The sequence below is a fragment of the Pteropus medius genome, unplaced genomic scaffold (assembly GCF_902729225.1).
Source record: "Pteropus medius unplaced genomic scaffold, Ma_sr-lr_union100, whole genome shotgun sequence".
Taxonomy (NCBI): Eukaryota; Metazoa; Chordata; class Mammalia; order Chiroptera; family Pteropodidae; genus Pteropus; species Pteropus medius.
Window position 1 is genome coordinate 9,921,445 of NW_024342474.1, and position 21,260 is coordinate 9,942,704.

The following is a 21,260-nucleotide window of genomic DNA, read 5'->3' on the forward strand; positions in this document are numbered from 1 at the left end:
TGTTTCCTGTTGGTTTACTTTTCCCCCAAATATCTACATGTATCTCACTTCGTTCAGGACTCTGTTTAAGAATTCCCTCCCTGACCACCCTATGCAAAATAGCACCTTCCACTCCCATCACCGTTTTCTTTTTTTATTTTTTTCTTTGATGGTGTATTTTGTTCATTGCCTTGTCTCCCACTAGATTGTAAGCTCCATGAGAGCAGAGATTTTGTTTTGTTTGCTCCTGTACCCCATTCCTAGAATGTTGCCTGGCATGTAGGAAACAGAGTTCAATAAATATTTGTTAAGTTAGTGAATTCGTTTAATTGTTTCTAAATGTTATGACCCTAGATAATTTGAATCAAACAGTAGAATTTGTTTATTAGAATAAGTGTTCTAGTTAACAGACCATTTTGCACATTAGGAAGAAAAGATGTAAACTTCTAAGAGCCTTTCTGATAATCTAGAATATCCTATAACTGTACAAAATTGGTGATCATTCATTTTTTAGTTTTAAATGTATTTTTCTTAATTGCGATGTCGTTCATATGCCATAAAATTCACCCTTTTAAAGTGTTCAATTCGTTGGTTTTTAAATATATTTAAAAAGTTGTGTAACCATTACCACTGTCTCATTTCAGAACATTTCATCATCCCAAAAAGAAATCTCATACCCATTAGCGGTCTGTCTATATGGATTTGCCTATTCTGAACATTTCATATAAATGGAATCATACAAGATATGGTCCGTGACTTACTTCTTTCACTTAGCATGTTTTCAGAGTTCATCCATGTTGTAGCATATATCACTACTTAATTTTTTATGACCAAATAATATTCTGTTATAATTTTCATCCATCATTTGATTGACATTGATGTTGTTTCCACTTTTTCTATTATGAATAAAACTCCTAAGAATATTTATGTACCAGTTTTGTATGAACATGTATTTTTAATACTGTTAGGTGTATGTGTGGAATAATTCCAGGAGTGGAATTATTGATTATATGTTAACTCTATTTTTAACTTTTTGAAGAACTGCCAGATTGTTTGTCATAGTGGCTATGCCATATTACATTCCCATCAGCAATGTATGAGGGTTCCAGTTTCTCCACATCCTCACCAACACTTGTGATTAAAGCTATCCTAGTAGGTATGAGATGGTATCTCACTGTGGTTTCAATTTGATTTTCCTGATGATTAATGATGTTGCATCTTTTCATAGTGACATTATTTATAATAACCAAAAAGTGAAAACAACCCAAATGTCTGTCAGCTGATGGATTTTTAAAATGTGGTGTATCCATGTAATAGGATATTATTCAGCCATAAAAAGAAATTTAGTACAGATACATGCTATGACATGCATAAACCTTGAAAACCTGCTAAGTGAAAAAGCCAACCACAAAGGGCCATATGTTGTATAATTCCATTTATATGAAACGTCCAGAACAGAAAGTGTATTACTGGTTGCTGGGTTGGGGATGGGAGGAAATAGAGTGACAGCTAATGAATATGGGTTTTGTTTTGTGGTGATGAAAATGTTCTATAATTGATTGTGATGGTTGTGAAACTACTAAAAAGCACTAAATTATACACTTTAAATGAGTGAATTATATGATATGTTATTTAAAAAGTTAACAATGAAAGTGTGAACTTGTATAGTTTTAAGAAATATTTTGTTTTCTTAGATAAAATAATTTCAGGCCATTTCTTTTATAATAACAGTATCATTACTAATCTCTCCTCACTTTCTACCCTCACATCTTTAAACATCTTTTAGGTTTGCCCTTGTTGGTGTTGGATCTGAAGCATCCTCAAAAAAGTTGATGGATCTGTTGCCTAAAAGAGAACTTCATGGTCAGAATCCTGTTGTAACTCCATGCAATAAACAGTTCCTGAGTCAATTTGAAATGCAGTCCAGGAAAAGTAAGCAATCCCTCTGAGGCTTTTATTAAAAGATGTATATTTTAAACAGTGTTGCTAGCATTTGTTAGATGTTATCCTAGAGAAGTCATCTTAATATTTAGTTTGTTGGAGAATCCATTTTAGAAAATCCATGGTTTAAATTTGACTTAATTACTGGTTATGGCGGGTCCTGTGTACTGGAAACCTATTACCATTTTTCTCTAGGTATCACAAACCCAATACTATTCAACAGTGTGCAAGTTCTATAGCCCTGCCATTCTTGTCCTGTCATTCCCATCCTAGAGAAAGGAAGAAACTACATTCTAATCCTTAGATTGAAGGAAACTTATGTGGATGTGTATTATGGTGGGGGAGAAACCACTGATAACCAGAAAATATTCGTTGATTTCTGCTTGGCACCAAGACCTTTCACCACTTGGTAAAGTGAATATAGAAAAGATTTGCCATTACACACTTACGAATGTTATCACTTAAAGAGATAAGATGGATGATCATGTAATTAACAGAAATTCAAGTGGTTGTTTTTCTTTTAATGTTTTAGAACTAGAGATTTAACTGAAGACTATGTTAAAAATTTTAAGTGATCTATGCTTACTGAAATTCAGATTTCTGTTGGAGAATTTTGGTCTTGGCTGCTGCAGAGTACTGGTATTTTGAAAGTAACTATTTACTCATTGGAAATACATTTATGCCTGGATATTTTGAGACTTCAGAAGAACTTAAATATATGTGAATGTTTTCCTAATCAGTACTTCTCATGTAGTTTGGACAGGTCTAAGGCATCTGCAAGTGTGTATAGTATAAATGAAATTTGAAATACAGTTGTTTCTAATAACAGTGGTTACATTTCAGATAACTATTTTAATAAATGCTATTTATGAGTATTTGGATATTTGCAGCTACACAATCAGGACAAATGTCTGGGGAAGGTAAAGCTGGTCCTCCAGGAGGCAGTTCACGTGCAGCATTTCCACAAAGTGGTAGAGGACGGGGCCGTTTTCCAGGGGCTGTTCCCGGTGGGGACAGATTTCCTGGGCCAGCAGGACCAGGAGGGCCACCCCCACCTTTTCCAGGTAAAATTTTTCTTAAATTACCATGGATAAAATGTGTCTACCTAATACCTCTTTTCCTTTTCTCTCTTTTCAAGTAATGCATTATTAATGTGACTTACTCTCCTTGTTATGCTATTTTTGGAATCCAGGAAATTTGATCAAGCATCTTGTTAAAGGAACTCGGCCTTTGTTCCTGGAAACTAGGATTCCATGGCATATGGGGCACAGCATAGAGGAAATACCCATTTTTGGCCTAAAAGGTCTTTATTTTTCTCCAAACTTGCTTGACTTATATATAGAATATTTACATCCGTCTTATTTTCTTACCTCTTAAAAAATCCTTTCAAGACCATTTTTCCTTGTTTCACTTTCTAGCTTGGCATCAGAGTAGAATATAAGGTGGGTGATTTCACTGTAAGAAATGTGTGTATGCTGAAAGATGGAAACTGTCTCTAAGCATTGTAATCTTTATTAAAGTTTTTGTTTCAGTAATTTTTCTTAAGCATAAATTGAGAGAGTTAAATTTATAAGGATATATTTCACCTTTTTAGTTGTTAGTGTAGCATTTACCATATGGGTTTTATTTAAAGAGAAAGAATCTTGGTCTATGAGTTATGCTTTAAAAATATAATCTGGCATAAAGGTTAAAATACCTTATTGAAGTGTTTTTTTCTCTCTCTTTCCTCTTTATTCTATAGCTGGACAGACTCCACCACGTCCACCCTTAGGCCCTCCAGGCCCACCTGGTCCACCAGGTCCTCCACCTCCTGGTCAGGTTCTGCCTCCTCCTTTAGCTGGGCCTCCTAATCGAGGAGATCGCCCTCCACCGCCAGTTCTTTTTCCTGGACAACCTTTTGGGCAGCCTCCACTGGGTCCGCTTCCTCCTGGTCCTCCACCTCCAGTACCAGGCTACGGCCCCCCTCCTGGCCCACCACCTCCACAACAGGGACCACCTCCACCTCCAGGCCCCTTTCCACCTCGCCCACCTGGCCCTCTTGGGCCACCCCTTACACTTGCTCCTCCTCCGCATCTTCCTGGACCACCTCCAGGTGCCCCACCGCCAGCTCCACATGTGAACCCGGCTTTCTTTCCTCCACCAACTAACAGCGGCATGCCTACATCAGATAGCCGGGGTCCACCACCAACAGATCCATATGGCCGACCTCCGCCATATGATAGGGGTGACTATGGGCCTCCTGGAAGGTAAGTTAGTATCTATCTTTGAAAGATTTGGTGTATTTGATTGGTAAAAAGTATTCTGTGCTCCGTCACTGAGGTTTGTTTGTTGGCTTGTTTGTTTGTTTGTTTTTAATTATCACCTTTTCCCCAGGTATCTAACTTTCTGTATTATTTTCTCTTCTTGTTAGAAGAGGCAGTGTGATATGGTGGAACACATAAATAGAACAAGGATGGGAATAATCCAGCCCTGCCACTACATAGCCATGTGATTTAGGGCAAGTCATGAAATCCCGGGGATTCATTTCCATCATTTTTTAAGTTAAAAGATGTTAATGAAGATAATTTATTATCTTAAAAAATATGTAAAAAAGTTTAGGGGATAAAGAGTCATGTCTGCAAAAAATAAAATTTAAGCGAGCAAATGGAATCCTGAAACTTTTAAGTCTGAATCTCATCTACTAATTGATGACACTGTACAGAACACTAAAGTTTCTTCATTGTTTAGGATTTAGATCAGTTTGTTTGATAAGTACTATAGATTATCTCATGCCGATTAGGAGTCTTGAGTAGCAAATTACTAACTTTTAATTAAAATGGGAACATATAATTTATAAGGATATTTGGCTTTATGGAAATTAAAATAATGGTGATCTTTAGAGAAATGCTGAGAGGAAACCCCTGTTGAACTAAGTGGTCTCTTAGCTCCCTTCCAGAGTAATTTAAAAATTACCTATGCGCATCACGATTTGGAGAGCTATGTTTATAATCTCCTAGAACTATTTGAATTTGCCCCTTCAATTTCTTTTGAGTTTATCATTTGATTTTGTATTTTTTAATTGCCACTGTTATAAACTACTTTGTATTTCAGTTTGTCTGCAGAATGGATTTGAGTATCTGCCTAATTCCCTAAAATTGCACAGGCCCTCAGCAGTAAATTTGATGCTGTAAATAAAGTGTTGATTTATCTATCCAAAGAGGTCATATCTTTGTGACTGCCAAAAATGCTTTCCTTTAGAAAAAAAATGTTGTAACTGCTAAGCTCTAGTATAAATTTTTTCCGTTCACTTTAATTCAGTGAGCAACTAACTGTATATTAACTGTTCACCCTTAGTATATAAAAGTGGGTTAGGTGACTTTGACAGCTTGAAATTTGAGTCTTATTCAGTATCAGATTTTCAGGAATTGGTAATGGAGACAGAGTATTATTGACTAGTTTTTATCGAAAAAAACTGTCTTACATGGTTTTGTTTTGGGGTTTTTGTTTTGAGGGAGATAGGCTGGGCAGAAGTCACAGCATTTAGTTGAAATGTGAGTTTTGAACAACTTGATAATTTGGTCAAGATGTTTATAAAGTTTGGGAAATAAAATTACAACCTTATAAGCATGCAAAACGAGGTTAGATTAGTTATTTCCTTAAGTCCTTGGAATGAGTGGCTACAGCTAGCTTGAACTCAGTGTCCTACCTAGTAACTACGATGACAGAAAGTTTACTTTTTCCTGTACCATACGTGTACAATTTTTAAAGTTGTCAGGTAGCTATAGAAATTTTTGGCATTTTCATTTTTTTCAACAAGTGTTCATACTTATTGAGTACCTTTTATTTTCCGGATACTCTCTAGGGATTCAGTGGCAAGCGGGATCGTGTAAGATCTTGTCCATCCTGAAATTCTATTAATTAGGCATTTATTACCCTTCTGTTGTAAGTCGGGCCCTGTGCCTAGAGGATCCAAACATAAATGAAATCACATCCCTGCCCTTGATTGTGTACGCTGTATTTTTTGCAGTCAACATTTTTTATTTATTTCTTTTTGTATGACTGAAAAGTATTATGTTGTAGGTATGTAAATATAATTTCTGGCTTCCAGACAGACAAGGTTTCTAAGCTGCTACTTTTTTTTCTGCTATAAGATAGTGGTATAAGAATTTTGCTTAGACTTGCTTTCTTTGTGGGAGAAATAGCATGCTTCAATCTGGAAAAGTACTGTTAGCTCTAAAACACTGGTCAAAAGCAACCAGTATGAATAGCTTTATACTGTTAAAATTAAATTAGAAAATCTCTTGAGTATGATATGGTTTATTTTGATTTTGTAGGGAAATGGATACTGCAAGAACGCCATTGAGTGAAGCTGAGTTTGAAGAAATCATGAATAGAAATAGGGCAATCTCAAGCAGTGCTATTTCAAGAGCTGTGTCTGATGCCAGTGCTGGTTTGTAGATTTCTTCCTGTTTTAATATATATGTGTTATTAGGAATGACCTAAAACTTTTAAGTGCTATCTTGAAGATTAATCATTTCATTTACATGTACTTATTTTAGTACTTATCATAGTACTTATTTTTCTATTCCCAAATTATTACCTGTACTTTATTTAAAAGACATTGAAGAAAGTTGGATTTCACAATGTAATGGGAAGACCCCGAATTTTTAATTTTTAGATGTAGGTTTAAATCTTAGCCCTCCCCAGCTCATTTATTATCATGTTTACAAAATAGTAATCTATTTCACACAGCCATGATAATAACAAATTGTGCTAATTTTATGCATATAAACACCTTTCCAAATGGTGAAAGACTAAAAAATATTAAGACAACTTCTGTAGTCATTTTAAAGTTCATTTCTTTTGTTAAATGCTTTATCACTCTTACTGCAGGTGGTTTGGTGGTATTTTGAAGACAAAATTTGACTTCAGCCCCTCTTTCCCCTCACAGGTGATTATGGGAGTGCTATTGAGACATTGGTAACTGCAATTTCTTTAATTAAACAATCCAAAGTATCCGCTGATGATCGTTGCAAAGTTCTTATTAGCTCTTTGCAAGATTGCCTTCATGGAATTGAATCTAAGTCTTATGGTTCTGGATCAAGGTAAAACTTTCCTGTCTCATGTCTATTTAAAACTGCTACTTTACAAATAGAAAAAAATAATGTGTTAGGGACTTTAAAATAGGAATTTTACTTATTACTGTTTACTTAGTACCCAGAGTGATTTTTTTTTTTTAACTCTAAATCAAATGTCAGATGTTTGCTTGCTTAAAACCCTTAAAAGCTCCAGTTACTCTTAGAATAACACTGTAAACATTGAGGCACTGTAGTATAATCCCTGTCTTTCAGCCTCATTATGTTCCTTTCCACTTGCTCACTATTGTTTAGCCATATATATTGTTTAGTCTCCCTTTTCTTCCTCTTAACATCTCAAGCACTTGATCATCTCACTGTTTTTGTACTTGATACTCTTTCTGCTAGGTGCTCTTTTCCTTGGCTCTTCATATATCTGGCTTATCTTTCATGCCTCAACTCTTAACTTCTTAGGAGGGGCCTTCTCTGAGGTTATCCAGGCCATGTTCTGTTACTTCTTTTATAGTACTTAGCATAATCTATTCTTATTTATTATTAATTCACATTTCTTTTCATTGTACTTGTTGAAAGATGGAAGGGACTTTACCTGACCTGTTCACTACAATATTTATTTTTTAATTTATTGGGGTGACATTGGTTAATAGCATGTAAGTTTCAAGTGTATAGTTCTGTAATACATCATCTCTATATTGCATTGTTTGCTCACCACCCAAAGTCTGGTCTCCTTCAGTCACCATATATATGAGCCCCTTTATTCTCTTCAGCCTTCTCCTATCCCCATTCCCCTCTGGTACCATTATACTGTTATCTGTGCCTGAGTTTGTTTTGTTGTTCATTTGTTGCTTTCTGTTTTTATATCCCACATAGGAGTGAAATCATAAGGTTCTTGTCTTTTTCCATCTGACTTGTTTCACTTAGCAGGATACTTTTCAAGATCCATCCATATTGTTGCAAATGGCAGTATGTCATATTTATGGCCGAGTAGTATTCCACTGTATATATGAACCATATCTATTCAGTCACCCATCAAAGTACACTTAGATTGTTTCCATGTCTTAGCTACCATGTATAATGCTGCAGTGAACATACAGGTACACATTTTACAAAAGTTCCCAAGTAGATACCCAGAAGAAGGGTTGCTGGGTCATATGATAACTTTATTCTTAATATTTTGAGGAACTTCCATATTGTTTTCTACAGCTGCTGTCAGTATACTGTTTCTAATGACTAAACAGTGCTTGGTACAGAACAGTGATAAATATTTCTTGAACAAGGGAGATAATGATCTATTTTTAGTTTTTGAGTTAAATAAATGCTTTTTTTAGCATTACCACTAACCTTGAAATTTTACATATTTTTGTTAGGTAGATTTTTAATCTTCACATGGTATTCTTAGATCTGTCTTTAGTAAAGTCTTTATTAAGTTAAGGAAAAAGAGCTTGTCTTTGTTTGTCATGGTCCTCAGCTTCATAATTATTACCTTTTTACCAAATGTAAGGAGCTTTATATCTGAAGAAATTTGTCATAGCTAAAGACCATATCTTACAGAGTCTTTTTAACTTTTTAAATCCACAAAATAAGCACATAGTAATGTTTGCTAAGTCTAGTTGTCTGGTGCAAAAATATTAAGTAGAGATTTAAATTAATGGGCAGTTGTTATTTCCTCATTGCAAATTTCATATTTAGAATAGCAGAGTTTCTAAAAATATTTTAGGCAATATACTTTGATTAAATTACCTTTGCTGGTTCATGAAACATTTCTTTTTATTAGATAGCAATGTGAATAATACCCAATTTTTACCAGTGGTCTTAATTATTAGGTTTCTCTGCTTTCTACCATGCCCCCCCAGCCCTACCAGCAAATGTATAAATTAGAAAGTTTCTTAGAGGAGTAGCATATTTTGGTTAATTATAAATGTAAAATTAATATGTATATATAAGTTTAGATAACCTATATTAATGGGTGATAATTTTTATATATTTAAGTCCCATTATATTTTGAGTGATTTCATGAATTTTATAGCTAAAAATCTACCTTTGATATATTATATTCTTCAACTTAAAACACAAATCCTTTGAAATTTTCTCTCCTTTACATTTCTGTTTTTCATTCAGTAAACACTACATGTCTATTTTAGACTACTAGTTATAATAGATATAATAGATAGTATGAATTGCTCTGATATGTCTGGTTCCCAGTTTTGGGTGAATATTTTAAATGGAATTTTTAGTTCATGCTTCTAGGTGAGTTGCTAAATCGTATTGACAGTTCAGGATATTGTAATTCTAAACTAGATTTATAAAGAATTTTTTTGCCTTAGGTATTTTTATACATCAAAGTATCGAATATCTTTTTAAGCTGTCCAATTACGGAGCGCATTAATCCAGTAATTTCTTTTAGAAGACGTGAACGGTCAAGAGAGAGGGACCATAGTAGATCACGAGAAAAAAGTCGGCGTCATAAATCCCGTAGTAGAGATCGTCATGATGATTATTATAGAGAGAGAAGCAGAGAACGAGAGAGACACCGGGACCGAGACCGGGACCGGGACCGAGAGCGTGACCGAGAGCGCGAGTATCGTCATCGTTAGAAGGTGGGTATTCCTTGTTCTTGTTGTGTTAGTATATGCATTATTAGCAGGAATTATAACTCCGAGGCTATCGTTTATACAGTATATACCTACATTTTAAATGGTCCAACTACTGGTTCTGAATTTAATCTTCTTGAAACATCAGAAACAAATGACAGGTAAGTAATGACAGGTAAAAAATATTGACCTCTTATCCTTGAATATTGTATTGCTGAGTTACAACTTTTAGGTTTCAGATTATTATGGGTCTTAAGAAAGCAAGAAAATAATCAAGAGGACTCATTGTCTACTTGTAAAATCTAAAAATTGGAATTCTTTTAATCACAGTTTGCGTGTGATTTAAAATATAAAATACAAGGAGTTAATTCATATATATGTAATGTGCTTGGACTTTTAAAAGTAAATTTAAAATTTCTCTCCTTGAGCTAACTTCATTTATGCCTAAAACTTTTAAAGGAAATTTAACACTATAATAGTTTATAATACAGGACGATGGTTTCTCATCATTGAAAGCTTTTCTACTTAAAAACATTTTTTTAGAAAGGACACTTCTCCTGGTGTAGTTTTTGTTTTTAAGAGAAAAGAAACAATATTTTTTAATTTGCAAAGAAGATATGAAACTTATTCAGTTAAAATGAGTTCAAGGGAACTCCATATCTAGGATTTTTAAATTGTATCAAATCATACATCCCAGGTTATAACCTTGAAATAATTTTTCTTTGATGTTTCATTCATAAACCATAATCATTGTCTTTTTTTCTGTACTGAAAACTATTTCTTGTGTACATTTTTCACAAAGTGAGAAGAGTTGTCTGTTTATATTTTATTTTCACGTGTAATTTTATTTTTATATTTGTGAACAGCATTTATTCACATGGAAAGTGGGGGGAGGGTGCTATAAAGCTTGTGCACGTGACACAGGTTATTCTGTAAGCAAATATTTTTTCTTTATATGTTGGTGGCATATTCACATAAATTAGGCTAAAACAAACCCCTTATAGGTAACTACTCTTTACACAATTGTTTTCCATATAAATGGGAAACAATGAAAATAAAGTCATGGTAATTGTTAGTATTTAAATTGTTACAGGCAGAATCAAAGACTTTATCAAGTATATAATCCTGTGGTAGAGTAGCAGTTTCTTAAACTAAGATATTTTAGCGAATGAGATCCTTTTTGGATAATACAGTTTAGAAAATAGCATGTAAGTCTTATTTTTATGGTATACAAATAAGCCATTACATTATTTACAGTTTCAAGGGCTTTTTGAAGTGCAAAGGCCAGTTTTAATACTTTTCCTTGCATTTCAAATATGCATCTTGAATATTTATCAAAATTTAATTTAAAAAGTCCTCCATTTGTTGTATTAATAGAACTTAATAAAAATAATTCTCAAAACATTTCTTTTATTATGCAAAATATCTTTCACTTTTAAAATTAAGCTCATTGAAATTGATAACTTTTTTGGATATAAGTAAGAATTGAATAATTGAATGTTGTACCTTAATTATTAGAATTTAAAGACATAGCTCCTGCACCTCCCACCCCCTGGTCGAATAGATCTGATCTCATCTTATGAAAAAATTCCCAGTGTCCATCAGTTGCTTAGGATAGATTATGGCCAACCTATTACTCGAAATGCTTATATCAGCCATTTCACTTACGTAGTAAAGTACAGGTCCTACAATTATATTTGTATTTAGACTTTGTCCAATTATCAGCAAGCTTCTAGTTACTGAAGACGTGTGATGAAATTTGTGTACATTTTCAGTAATCTCTCAGATTGGGTGTGTCCATTATGGGGCTTCTGAACCAGTTTATACCCAAAGGTGATTAGATTTCTTGCTGGTTCTATTTAAACTAGAATAGTCAGCAAGGTAAACTCCTTGAAAATTTCATTGTTAATTTTAAATATTTCGAATTAACTAACATTTCAGTAATGGGTACACCTAACTATGTCATGGCGTGAGTTTCATTACATTTAGACATTAACTATGAATCCCTAACTTGCAAACTATTGTTCACATTTTTTCTTAATCACTGATGTGTACCATACCCAAATTTCCATGTTTTGTTTGTACATTAATCAGAATTGAGTTGTAATATTGTTATGTGCCTTCATCCAAGCAAAAATTTTACATAAGCATTTCCAGTGCAAAATATTCTGTTATCCTGGAATATTATACTTTTGCTATACCAAACTTGCGGATGTAGACATGAATAAAGGGATGGGGACTGGGATTAAATATAGTCAAGTGAAAAACTTTTTAAAGCAAACAACTATAGCACATTAAATCACCATAAGGTCTGTTGACCTTTTTAAATATGAGTCCTTTTGAGCTTTCATGTAAATCTTAAATTGACTAAATGGAATAAGAGTAACTTGGAAGCTAAAGTGAATGTCAGTCTGTATACAAATAAAACAATAATGTAATTTATTAAAGTGATGATGAATGGCTAAAAGGGCAAGTTCTTAATTTAACTGGAAACTTAATGATGTTGGCAAGCTGTTAATGTCTGTCCCATCTTATTTTTTTTGTGTTTGAACTGTTGGTAATGTTAATTGCATTCTCTCATTTAAAAAATGTATTTTTCTAAAAGCATTCAATATCTAAGTTCAAATAGATGACATTTTAATGGGAATATCAGTATTGTAAAATTTTGGTATGTATATACATTGTGCTTCATATTCTGTAATTTCTACCTCTATTCTCAGACCACTCTGAGCAAAACAAAAGTAGTTCAGTCTTTTAAGATTGTACACTTGTTACAGAAATAATTTTATTCCATGAGTTATTTTATTTTAGGTTGCGCTCCACAGTTTGGAACCTCCCTACTCAGCAAATTTCTGTTAACAATTGTTTTTCTTTGTGTACTGTAGAGTAATAAAACTAAATTATTTTTTAAATATTCCTTATTCCTGCTCTTCCTCTCCTTGATGTGAAGTTTTACATAATCTGAAATCATTATCCATTTTTTTGATAAGATTTTTAAGCATATGTATGAGATATGGATTAAATAACTACACTTTTTTGTTGTTGTATGATTATCTCTACCATAAATATCATGATTTTAGATGTTATTGCACAAGATTTAGGGTGCTTTGCATTTCTTATTCAATTTATAGCTTTTTATTAATTTGGGAAAAGCAAAGCCACAAAAAAGCAGGTTTTTTCTTACATGTTTAAGATGTTTTATCTCCTAAAAGTTAGTGTTACTTTAACACTTATGTGAAAATTCTCTTAATTATCTGATAAATGATACTGGTGATAATGAGATTTAAAAATTATTTCTGCAACTCTTAGGTCATATGAGATCTGCCTAATATTGTCCAGTCCTGTATTTTCTTTGTGTTTTCCCATATATCCTAACTGCTGTATTTGGATATGTTAGCTCTCACATTTTTCATTCTAATTTTCTTTGCTTTTAGTATTATTTGCAAAACCTGTCTGACTACACAGCTGTCTTAACTGGTGACAAGAGGGTAGGAGGTGATCCCTTGAATGAATGTATAGTGTTTTTGCTCACTGTGGTTTAAGAATATGGTTTTGTTTACAATTGATTAATGTTCCCTGCTGAAAAAAAATTCCGTGCCAATGTGAGTCACCTTGCTCTCTCACCTTCATCTCAGTGTGAAATTTATTACCATTGTTTTAGTTTGTAAATTAGATTGTTTTGAATAAATTATGTTTTGAATTAATATTTAGTTAGCATTGTTTAAACCAAATCTAGTAACAAAAAAGGGCCAAGGTTGCCACATACGCTATCCAAATTTACTGATTTACCTTCTGTGGTGGCATGTTTTAACTCTCACAATGAATTCTAAGTCACTTCTAAACAGCTTATTTTGAAATGTCCATTTTGTGAAAATTTGGGGGCAAAACTGAGTTTAATTTGTGGTGAAGTTTATTTCTACTATTTAGTGAACTGCATAGAGCAACAATCATGTATATATTTCATAGTATAATAAAAAGCTTTAGTTAAAATGAGGTAAGTACTATCTCCAAAGGTAGAAAGATGAAAGTAGTAAATGTTTTGGTAGTAAGAGAATTTTTTCTAAACATCTACAATAAACATAATTTTGTAATATGTTATAGTCAGTGCAAAGAAAGAACTTTGATTTTAGAAAGATTTAACATATATTTAGTTACTTCTATTTCTTTTACTCACCCCATTTTTGTTCCTCTCATTAAGGAGAAATTTCACATAAAAGTGAATATTGTTCCACTGAGTTACTAAAAGTACATCTCTAAAATTATATTAGGATCATTTAAATTCATTATATAATGTGAAAACCTATAAAAGTCATATCAGCTATACATTCGAATCTTTTAGTTGAATAAATTTGTCATGAGTTTAGAAATACTAATACTAACAAATTTGCTTAGATAGGTTTCTAACAGAAAACACTCACATTATCTCAAAATACAGGTGCTTCTCTGTATTGAAATTTTATTTATTGCTCACTTTACATACTTCATTAAAGAGCTGCAGATTTCATTTGTCTTAGTTTTTTAACTGTTAACATAGATCTTCCTTTTATAACTGATAGCTAAAGCAAGTAATTATGTGGCTTTGACATGAAAAGATTTGACCAAATGGTATTTTGAAAACAAGAGCATGAATGTATTTGTCACTTTTAAGCTTCTTTTTGATATCCTTGTTTATGTAGCTGTCTACTTAGAAATTTGAGACTTTCATATGGAATTGGATTATTGGAAATGGGTTGTGTTGCTTTCAAATTTGCTTCCGTTTGAGACTGTAAAATTTGTATTTCCAAATGGATAAATGTAAAGTGTTTAGAAATAGAAATAAGAACTGTCAGACTGTCCCCCAGATTTTATGGCTGTATGGTAAAAATGAGAGACTTATTAATAGTAAAGATCTAACTAAAATATAATCAAACAAAAGATGAGTGCATTCATCCTGGATAAATGTGTTGTAATTTCATAAACAGGATTTTCTACATTAAAAGTAGTAAAATTCTCCATCGGAGTAATGAATAACAAAGTTGTAGTGTATATCATATGTTTGTTGGAAGGGTTATGTTTTTGGAAGGGTTGGATATTTTTGTTTTGTTCACTGTGACTTGATCTTGCTGACTCAGTCCCTCCCAGCATAACAAAAAAAAATTAGAGAGATAGCATCCTTTTGCAAGAAGATTTATGAATTTCCCAGTAATCCAGTTTTGACTAAAACATATTCCTTGTCTCTTTTTAATACTGTAATACTAATTTTTAAAAGTGTTTTGCAGATAATAAAAATAAGACATATAAAAGCTGCCTTTCTAGATTTTTTTCATGATATCCCACCAAAAAGGTTCATCAACATTAAGATATAAAGGTATAATAACTGGTAACATTAGAAATGGCTTAAATATCTCTTTGAAAATTATGGGCGAATAGAAACTATTTAAAACAGAAAGTCCAGGATTCATTATAACATTGCTTTTTCCTTTTGCAGTTATAAAATTAAGGTTTTTACTGCTAGGCAACGTGAAAGCCTATGTGTACTGACGCTCTTAAGATTCTTACAGTGTAGTGGAGAGGAAAGGACATAAAAGATAAAATTTATAGTTTCGACAGGATATTCTTAATTGTAGAGCAGAAATACTTTTCAGTTACTTTTATGGCAAATGCACTAAATATTTTGCTCTTTTACCTTTTACATCATCTTAATATTGAAATGCTCTTGGATTTATATTTTAAATATCTGGTGTTTCAGTTATCACTTATCTCCAAGTTAATTGAATGTTTCTTTTGTGACTACCTGAAGTTTGCATATTTATGTATCTTCGAAATTTTAGTTTGCCAAATTTATTGGTTTCTTTTTCTTTATGTGAGTTTTCAATGAAATTTATCATTGTGGATTCCTATTTAGCTTGTTTTTGGTTAGCTTATATACTAAATTAGATTTTTAAATATAGGTGGAATAGAGCAAAAGTAAAGTAAATGTTTTAAATTTGTATTATGTCTAAAGATTTGTACGTGGATGTCATATTTATTTACATGTGCATACTGAGCTATATATTTATAAATTTTATTTACAAATTTTGTAACATGGAGCCCCATTTGATTTATAACATTTGCAGAAGTTCCTGTATGCTGTCAAATAAATACAACTAATTTGTAAAATAATTGCATTTTCTATTCAGTTCGCATTTAATTGTTAATGCGTTCTATAGAATTGATATGTGATTGAATGAAAAATATTTACATTAAAGTCATTCGAGCATTTTTCCATTTATTTTTGTAGTATGCATACTTTAGAAAATGACTTATAAATGTTTCCATCATCACAGAAACAGTAGTTGCTATATTTTCATTTGTTTCAGTCATTAAATTTATAAAGCAGTAATATCTAAGAATGAAACCAGAATGTCTCAGTTTTAATCACCACGTAAATTGGGAGCATTTGTCCACCACAAAGGCAGCTACTGTTTCAGTTAATTTTTACTTTGTGTTAGAATACATAACAGTGACGTAGATGCACGACTTGTGTATGTATAGTTAAGCCAGCGTTTTTTCTGTGTATTATGGGGAATAGCAAAATCTACATCACAAATTTTGACACATTACAGCTGAAGGAAGAGGAACACCTTCCAAGACAAAACAGTCTTCATGAGGGAAACATGACGCTTGTCCAGCAGTTTGCTTCTTGTGATTGAACTGAACCTGTAAGGATTCATGGATAAAATGAACAGGAATAGATCTGAATAAAGCAAATCTGCATAAATGGTAACCAGTAGCTCTACTTTTATTTTTTATGTTGCTTACATGTTTTATTTGAAGGAAACCTGTGTGATTTAAAAAGTTATAGCTTTTGCAACTTTATTACTGGTTATATACATTTTGGCCATTATAATGTGCAAGCAATTGGAAAAATGTCAAGTAAATGCTTGTTTTTATAGTAGTTTGTTCTTGTTAAAAATGTTCATATGATAATGTCTGTAAACAGCACCATTTTGATTACAATAGATGTAGTGTTGTAATAAACTGTTTAATGGGGCTGATGTGTAAAGCTGTTCAAGTTATTTGATGTTTACACCTCAGGGAAAGTCTTGTGTTCAGCAATATCTAAAGATAATGTTACTATGACATTTATACTGTCCTTTAAAACATTGCAATAGCGTTTTTGGATATGCATCAATCTAATCTTGCGTTCAGTGAATTAAACATACCAATTAAGTGTCTCTTGCCCTTGATTTTGATATTAGAATAGGTGATTACATGGATATTTAATATTTCTATATTCTGCTTTTCTAGCTGTTTTTACCTAGTTAGCTTGTGATTTTGCTGAATGGTATGTAAACTTGTAAAAACAGAAATTTCACAGACAGTAATCCAGTCAGTATATTAGGGGTCAAAACATTTTTGTGTTTTTAACATTTTAGTAAAGACCCATACGTTAATTGCTACAGTAATGCAGCTTAATTACAACACAGATGTGCTGAAATGGCTAATTGTAAACTGCTGGCATTGAAGAAATATTTTGACAGTTCTGATTTGATGCAGCAGTTATTTACGGTTTTATATTGATGATGCTTATGGTTACTTTTTGAAGCCATAGGCAGTGTAAATACAGTCATGCAGCGGACAAATTTAAGAGAGCCTTAGTTTATTTTTCGGTTACTATAGATTTCGAAGGGTGTAATGATTATTAACATCGGGTTGTATTCTCCTGTGTGTGTAATGGGAGGTTATAGGTGTACTCTGTCTCCATAGTTTAAGGAATCCTATGTATATTCATGCAACCTATATTGATTCATGCTAGAGTTAGTTAATCAAAGATTATTTTCAAACCTGCCGTGAATTATAGTCCTACAGTTTAAGCACTTGGCTAGCATATGTTCTTAATTGCAGAATTAGCACAGGCAGTGTGTCACCTTAGACATTTTTATGGAAAGGTCATTCTCAATCACAACTTCAGAAATTTTAGTTAAAATTCTTAAACAGGTTATAATTTGCTTTCATTGTTTTTAAGATCTGATTATCTTTGACAGATCTGGTAATGCACATTGGTTTTTAAAAAGTGTAGTCAAGTATTAGGACAATGCTTAAAGTATTTTTAGGTACCCTAGATATTATGTGCAACAATAGAAGCCGTCCAGAGATTTGCACTGCAGTTTTTTAACTTTCATCTTGTGCACTATGACACTAGTTCCTACAAAATTAGCTGTTTCAGATCATTCCTATTGCCAGTTTTATTTTAAAACATTTTGTGAGTCCGTAGAGTATTTGTGCATGGAATCATTGGTGTTTATCAGAACTGTTTGCTCTCAGAAATTTTTTAAGTGTTTTATCTTGTTGAAAATGCAGTTGCCTTTTTAACATTATTTGAGAGTTGTATCAAGACAATTTCCTTGTTTTGTGTATAGGTGTTGTTAGTTTTTGTCATTTCCTAGCTTTTTTATATTTTAATTACAAAGCCCTAATGCAAAGAAGTGTGGACAAAAAAATATTACAAGGGAAATTAGTTAATAGTAAGCTTAAAAGGTAAGTAAATGTCCCCGAGAATAAAATTTTCTCTGAAGAATTTTTACAATGGAATCATAAAAATCTAACTGCGTTTGAACTTGAAATGAAACTGGAAATTTTGTACTAATTAAGTCCTTCATTTACCTTTTTATTTTTTATCAGTGGAACTCTTTTAATTGTTCATTCTATATCACGGTTTTCCCTACATGGCTGATCTCATTACGTGATTTGTTTCAGACAGTGTGAGTGTACTAGAATTGCTTGCTGCTAATCCATTATTTTTAAGTGTTGTCAGAAGGAAATAACTTTGTGGTTTGACCAATTAATTTTTGCAAAGTCTTTCTTTACCTGATAACACATGAATGTATAGCTGTAAAGGTGAAAATAGCAATTCTTTGTTTATTCTTTATATCCCTTCTGTTGTCTGTGGGCTGGTATAATTTGAAAAATAATCTTTTTTTTTTTTTTAATGTAAAAACAATCCAAAGAGATAAATCTTTACATAGACACCAAAAAAAAAAAAAAAAAAAAAAGAGAGAGAGAGCGAGAGAGAGAAAGTGTGTCCCAGAGACCTTTTCATTTCTTAAATAGTGGATATGGAAACAAACTTGAGTTTAATTTTAAATCATAGCATTTCTTAATGCTATTTGTTAGTACAGTCTCATTTCTTTCACCCAGTAAAATTATGAATGAATGGTACAGCATCTGAATGCTATTGCTTCTGAAGCAACACTTTGAATCAAATGTGCTGCTTATAGTTAAAGGACATCTGTTGTGGAAAGGATATTCTGGTGTAAATTTGGAAGTGTTTATTTTGTCAGTTTTCATAAACAAGATTTGGAGTAAGTTTGCAGTGGCTTATTGATCAAAGTTTAGTCCACTTAATGTCCCCTTTACCTAGAATATTCTTAAGCAGTTAACTACAGTTTGGAGTTCACAAGTAACTTATGGATTGTAGCTTAAGGTATTAATTTTCATTTAATTCTCCTGTGGAGAATATTGCTTTGTTTTTTACTAGTTTTTAAAGGTCAAATGTATAACATTTTATAGTGAAGGGAGAAAACTGTTGGAAGGGTAAAGACTTTTTCTTTCCCTTATGTATTTAAATGTGCCAATAACCTAAATACATACTGTTTTATACAATGAGATGCTACTTACAAGACTTTCTGTTGGAGTGCTCTCCACATTTTGGTTTTCATTACCTGAATGATCATTGCATTTTCTGTATTAGATGGCTCCAATTTTGTGTTTTAAGCTTCAGCTTGTTATTTTAAGAGAAAGTTTATGTTCTGATTCTTTACTGGGAACACAGTATTGAGATTCTTGCTGTTTTACAGATAACTGCCTTTTAAATTTTAATTCATTAAGTTCATTTGCATCCCATAGCCGCTTGTAAATGTTTCCTGCAGTTGTATGTACTTAAATGCACGCTTATCATTGTACATATTAGACATTTTTGTGCTAAAATATATTGAGTGGGATTTTTGTAGCAGAACATTCTATTTTTCTGTTCTTAAAGTGTGTATGTCTTTTTTTTTTTTTTTTTTTACATTAATCTTAAGTTTTAACACTGGTGTATTTTTTTTAGCAACTTGACTCTTAGAAGCCTTAGACTAATTTTTTAATAAGTATTCAACCAAAAATTATAAATTTATTAAGATGTGGCCTTACATATAGCATTCCTTGTGTTTATAATGTGACATTTTTGATTTAGGGAAATCAAAAGATATAGGGTTAAAGTTTCATTGTAAGTTGAAATAGAAAATGTGTTAAAATGTCTAGGCTTCTGGGAGAAAGTTCTTACAGTCTTCTTTCTTGGCATTAGAAAGAAGCAAGACGAATTTTTATGAATATTCAAAATATTCAGGCAGTTGTATCCTGTTCAGATTGATTTAGGTTTGTCTTAACCAATGTTTCTTTAAAATTTCAGGTTGGCATTCACTGAGTGGGCAGCTACTATGGTTTTTGTATGGGACATATTAACACTTGGTTAGTTATAGACAGATTTTAATGTTTTAAAGGCTTCCTGCTATATTAACATATTGTAATGGGAGTCTTTTAAAATATTAGATAAAATTTAATTGAAGTCACACAAATCTTGAAATGGTATCTGTAGATAGTAAATACTTCGGAGAGTTTTTCATGTGGGAGTATCCTAAAACTCTTCCATGGGTGTAAATGTTTTACATTAATTGCATAATTGAACAGACCCTGCATTCAGTAAAAACATTTCATTTTTTTAAGATTTTTCTTTCTTGTTGCATTGTTACTGCATAACACTCCTCAGCATACTGTAAGTTTTTTTAAATACAGTGGTGAGTTCATGTTCATTTTTTTTACTTTGATAATTGTAGTGCTCAGGTAGTATTTAATGGGAAAGGATCCTTTGGGGTAAATCATAGTGTATTCCAAGGAATGCATCTATAACATGGATGACTTTAGCCTTAAAAAAAGGTCTATTCTTATTACTACTCATTCTTCCTCTTCATCCCGTGGTATATTAGCAAAGTAGTTTACAGCCTTGTACAGCCTTACAAAGTTGCTTTACAATTTTTAATGGAAAGCCCTTAACAAAAAAATTGTATCATATTACCAGTATCCACTGAATTACTGAATCACGGTTTGTAAATAAATTAATATCAGAAGGCCAAAGAAAGTCTTAAAATTTTAGCTATTGACTCTATGGTGACTTCACAATAAGATTTCTGTTCAAAAGGTAAGGTGATATTTGATCAAAATGACATCTTTTTGGTGTCCATGAGAACTAGACTTCCATATTAGCTTCTATTAGAAAGCTCATTCCATTTTATTAAAATGTTTGTAATGGCAATTTTATGTTTAATGTTTACTTTCTGTCTTTTCTTTCTTTAGCATTTAGGTGATTGTTCAGCAGTTTGCTATATGGTCATTGTTGGCCTTAAACTGCACTAGTAACAAGCATGGTATTTATCTTGTATTGAAAATAAAACAGTTTTTATAATACTTTGCATTTTGTCCTTTTTGTTTGATTTATAATTTGTAACCATTGTGTATGGTTTGAATAATTTATATCTATTGCAGTATGCAGTATAACAAAAATTGGACTGCTGTCTGTATTTTGTCTCTAAATCAACCTCCTAGATAGTGGTTATTTTCTATATCGGCATTTTGATGTTCTTTAAAGCAGGTGATATCTGGCTGAACCTAAAAGATGTCT

At 32.3% G+C, this 21,260-nt stretch overlaps 1 protein-coding gene across 5 annotated transcripts in view; it reads left to right on the forward strand.

Moving 5' to 3' along the window:
* CPSF6 (cleavage and polyadenylation specific factor 6) overlaps positions 1 to 21,046 on the forward strand; it is a 30,622-nt gene extending 9,576 nt beyond the window's left edge. Inside the window, exons 4-11 of one of the 5 annotated variants that reach the window (XM_039865970.1) lie at positions 1,766 to 1,911; positions 2,811 to 2,984; positions 3,113 to 3,223; positions 3,662 to 4,166; positions 6,234 to 6,349; positions 6,851 to 7,004; positions 9,397 to 9,589; positions 9,669 to 21,046. In XM_039865970.1, the coding sequence (XP_039721904.1) occupies positions 1,766 to 1,911; positions 2,811 to 2,984; positions 3,113 to 3,223; positions 3,662 to 4,166; positions 6,234 to 6,349; positions 6,851 to 7,004; positions 9,397 to 9,586 (1,396 nt within the window). In that variant the 3' untranslated portion in view covers positions 9,587 to 9,589; positions 9,669 to 21,046. The remainder of the gene's footprint in view (positions 1 to 1,765; positions 1,912 to 2,810; positions 2,985 to 3,112; positions 3,224 to 3,661; positions 4,167 to 6,233; positions 6,350 to 6,850; positions 7,005 to 9,396; positions 9,590 to 9,668) is intronic. The other 4 variants (XM_039865969.1, XM_039865971.1, XM_039865972.1 and 1 more) reach the window with 4 other exon arrangements.
* The last annotated feature ends 214 nt before the right edge of the window (positions 21,047 to 21,260 follow it).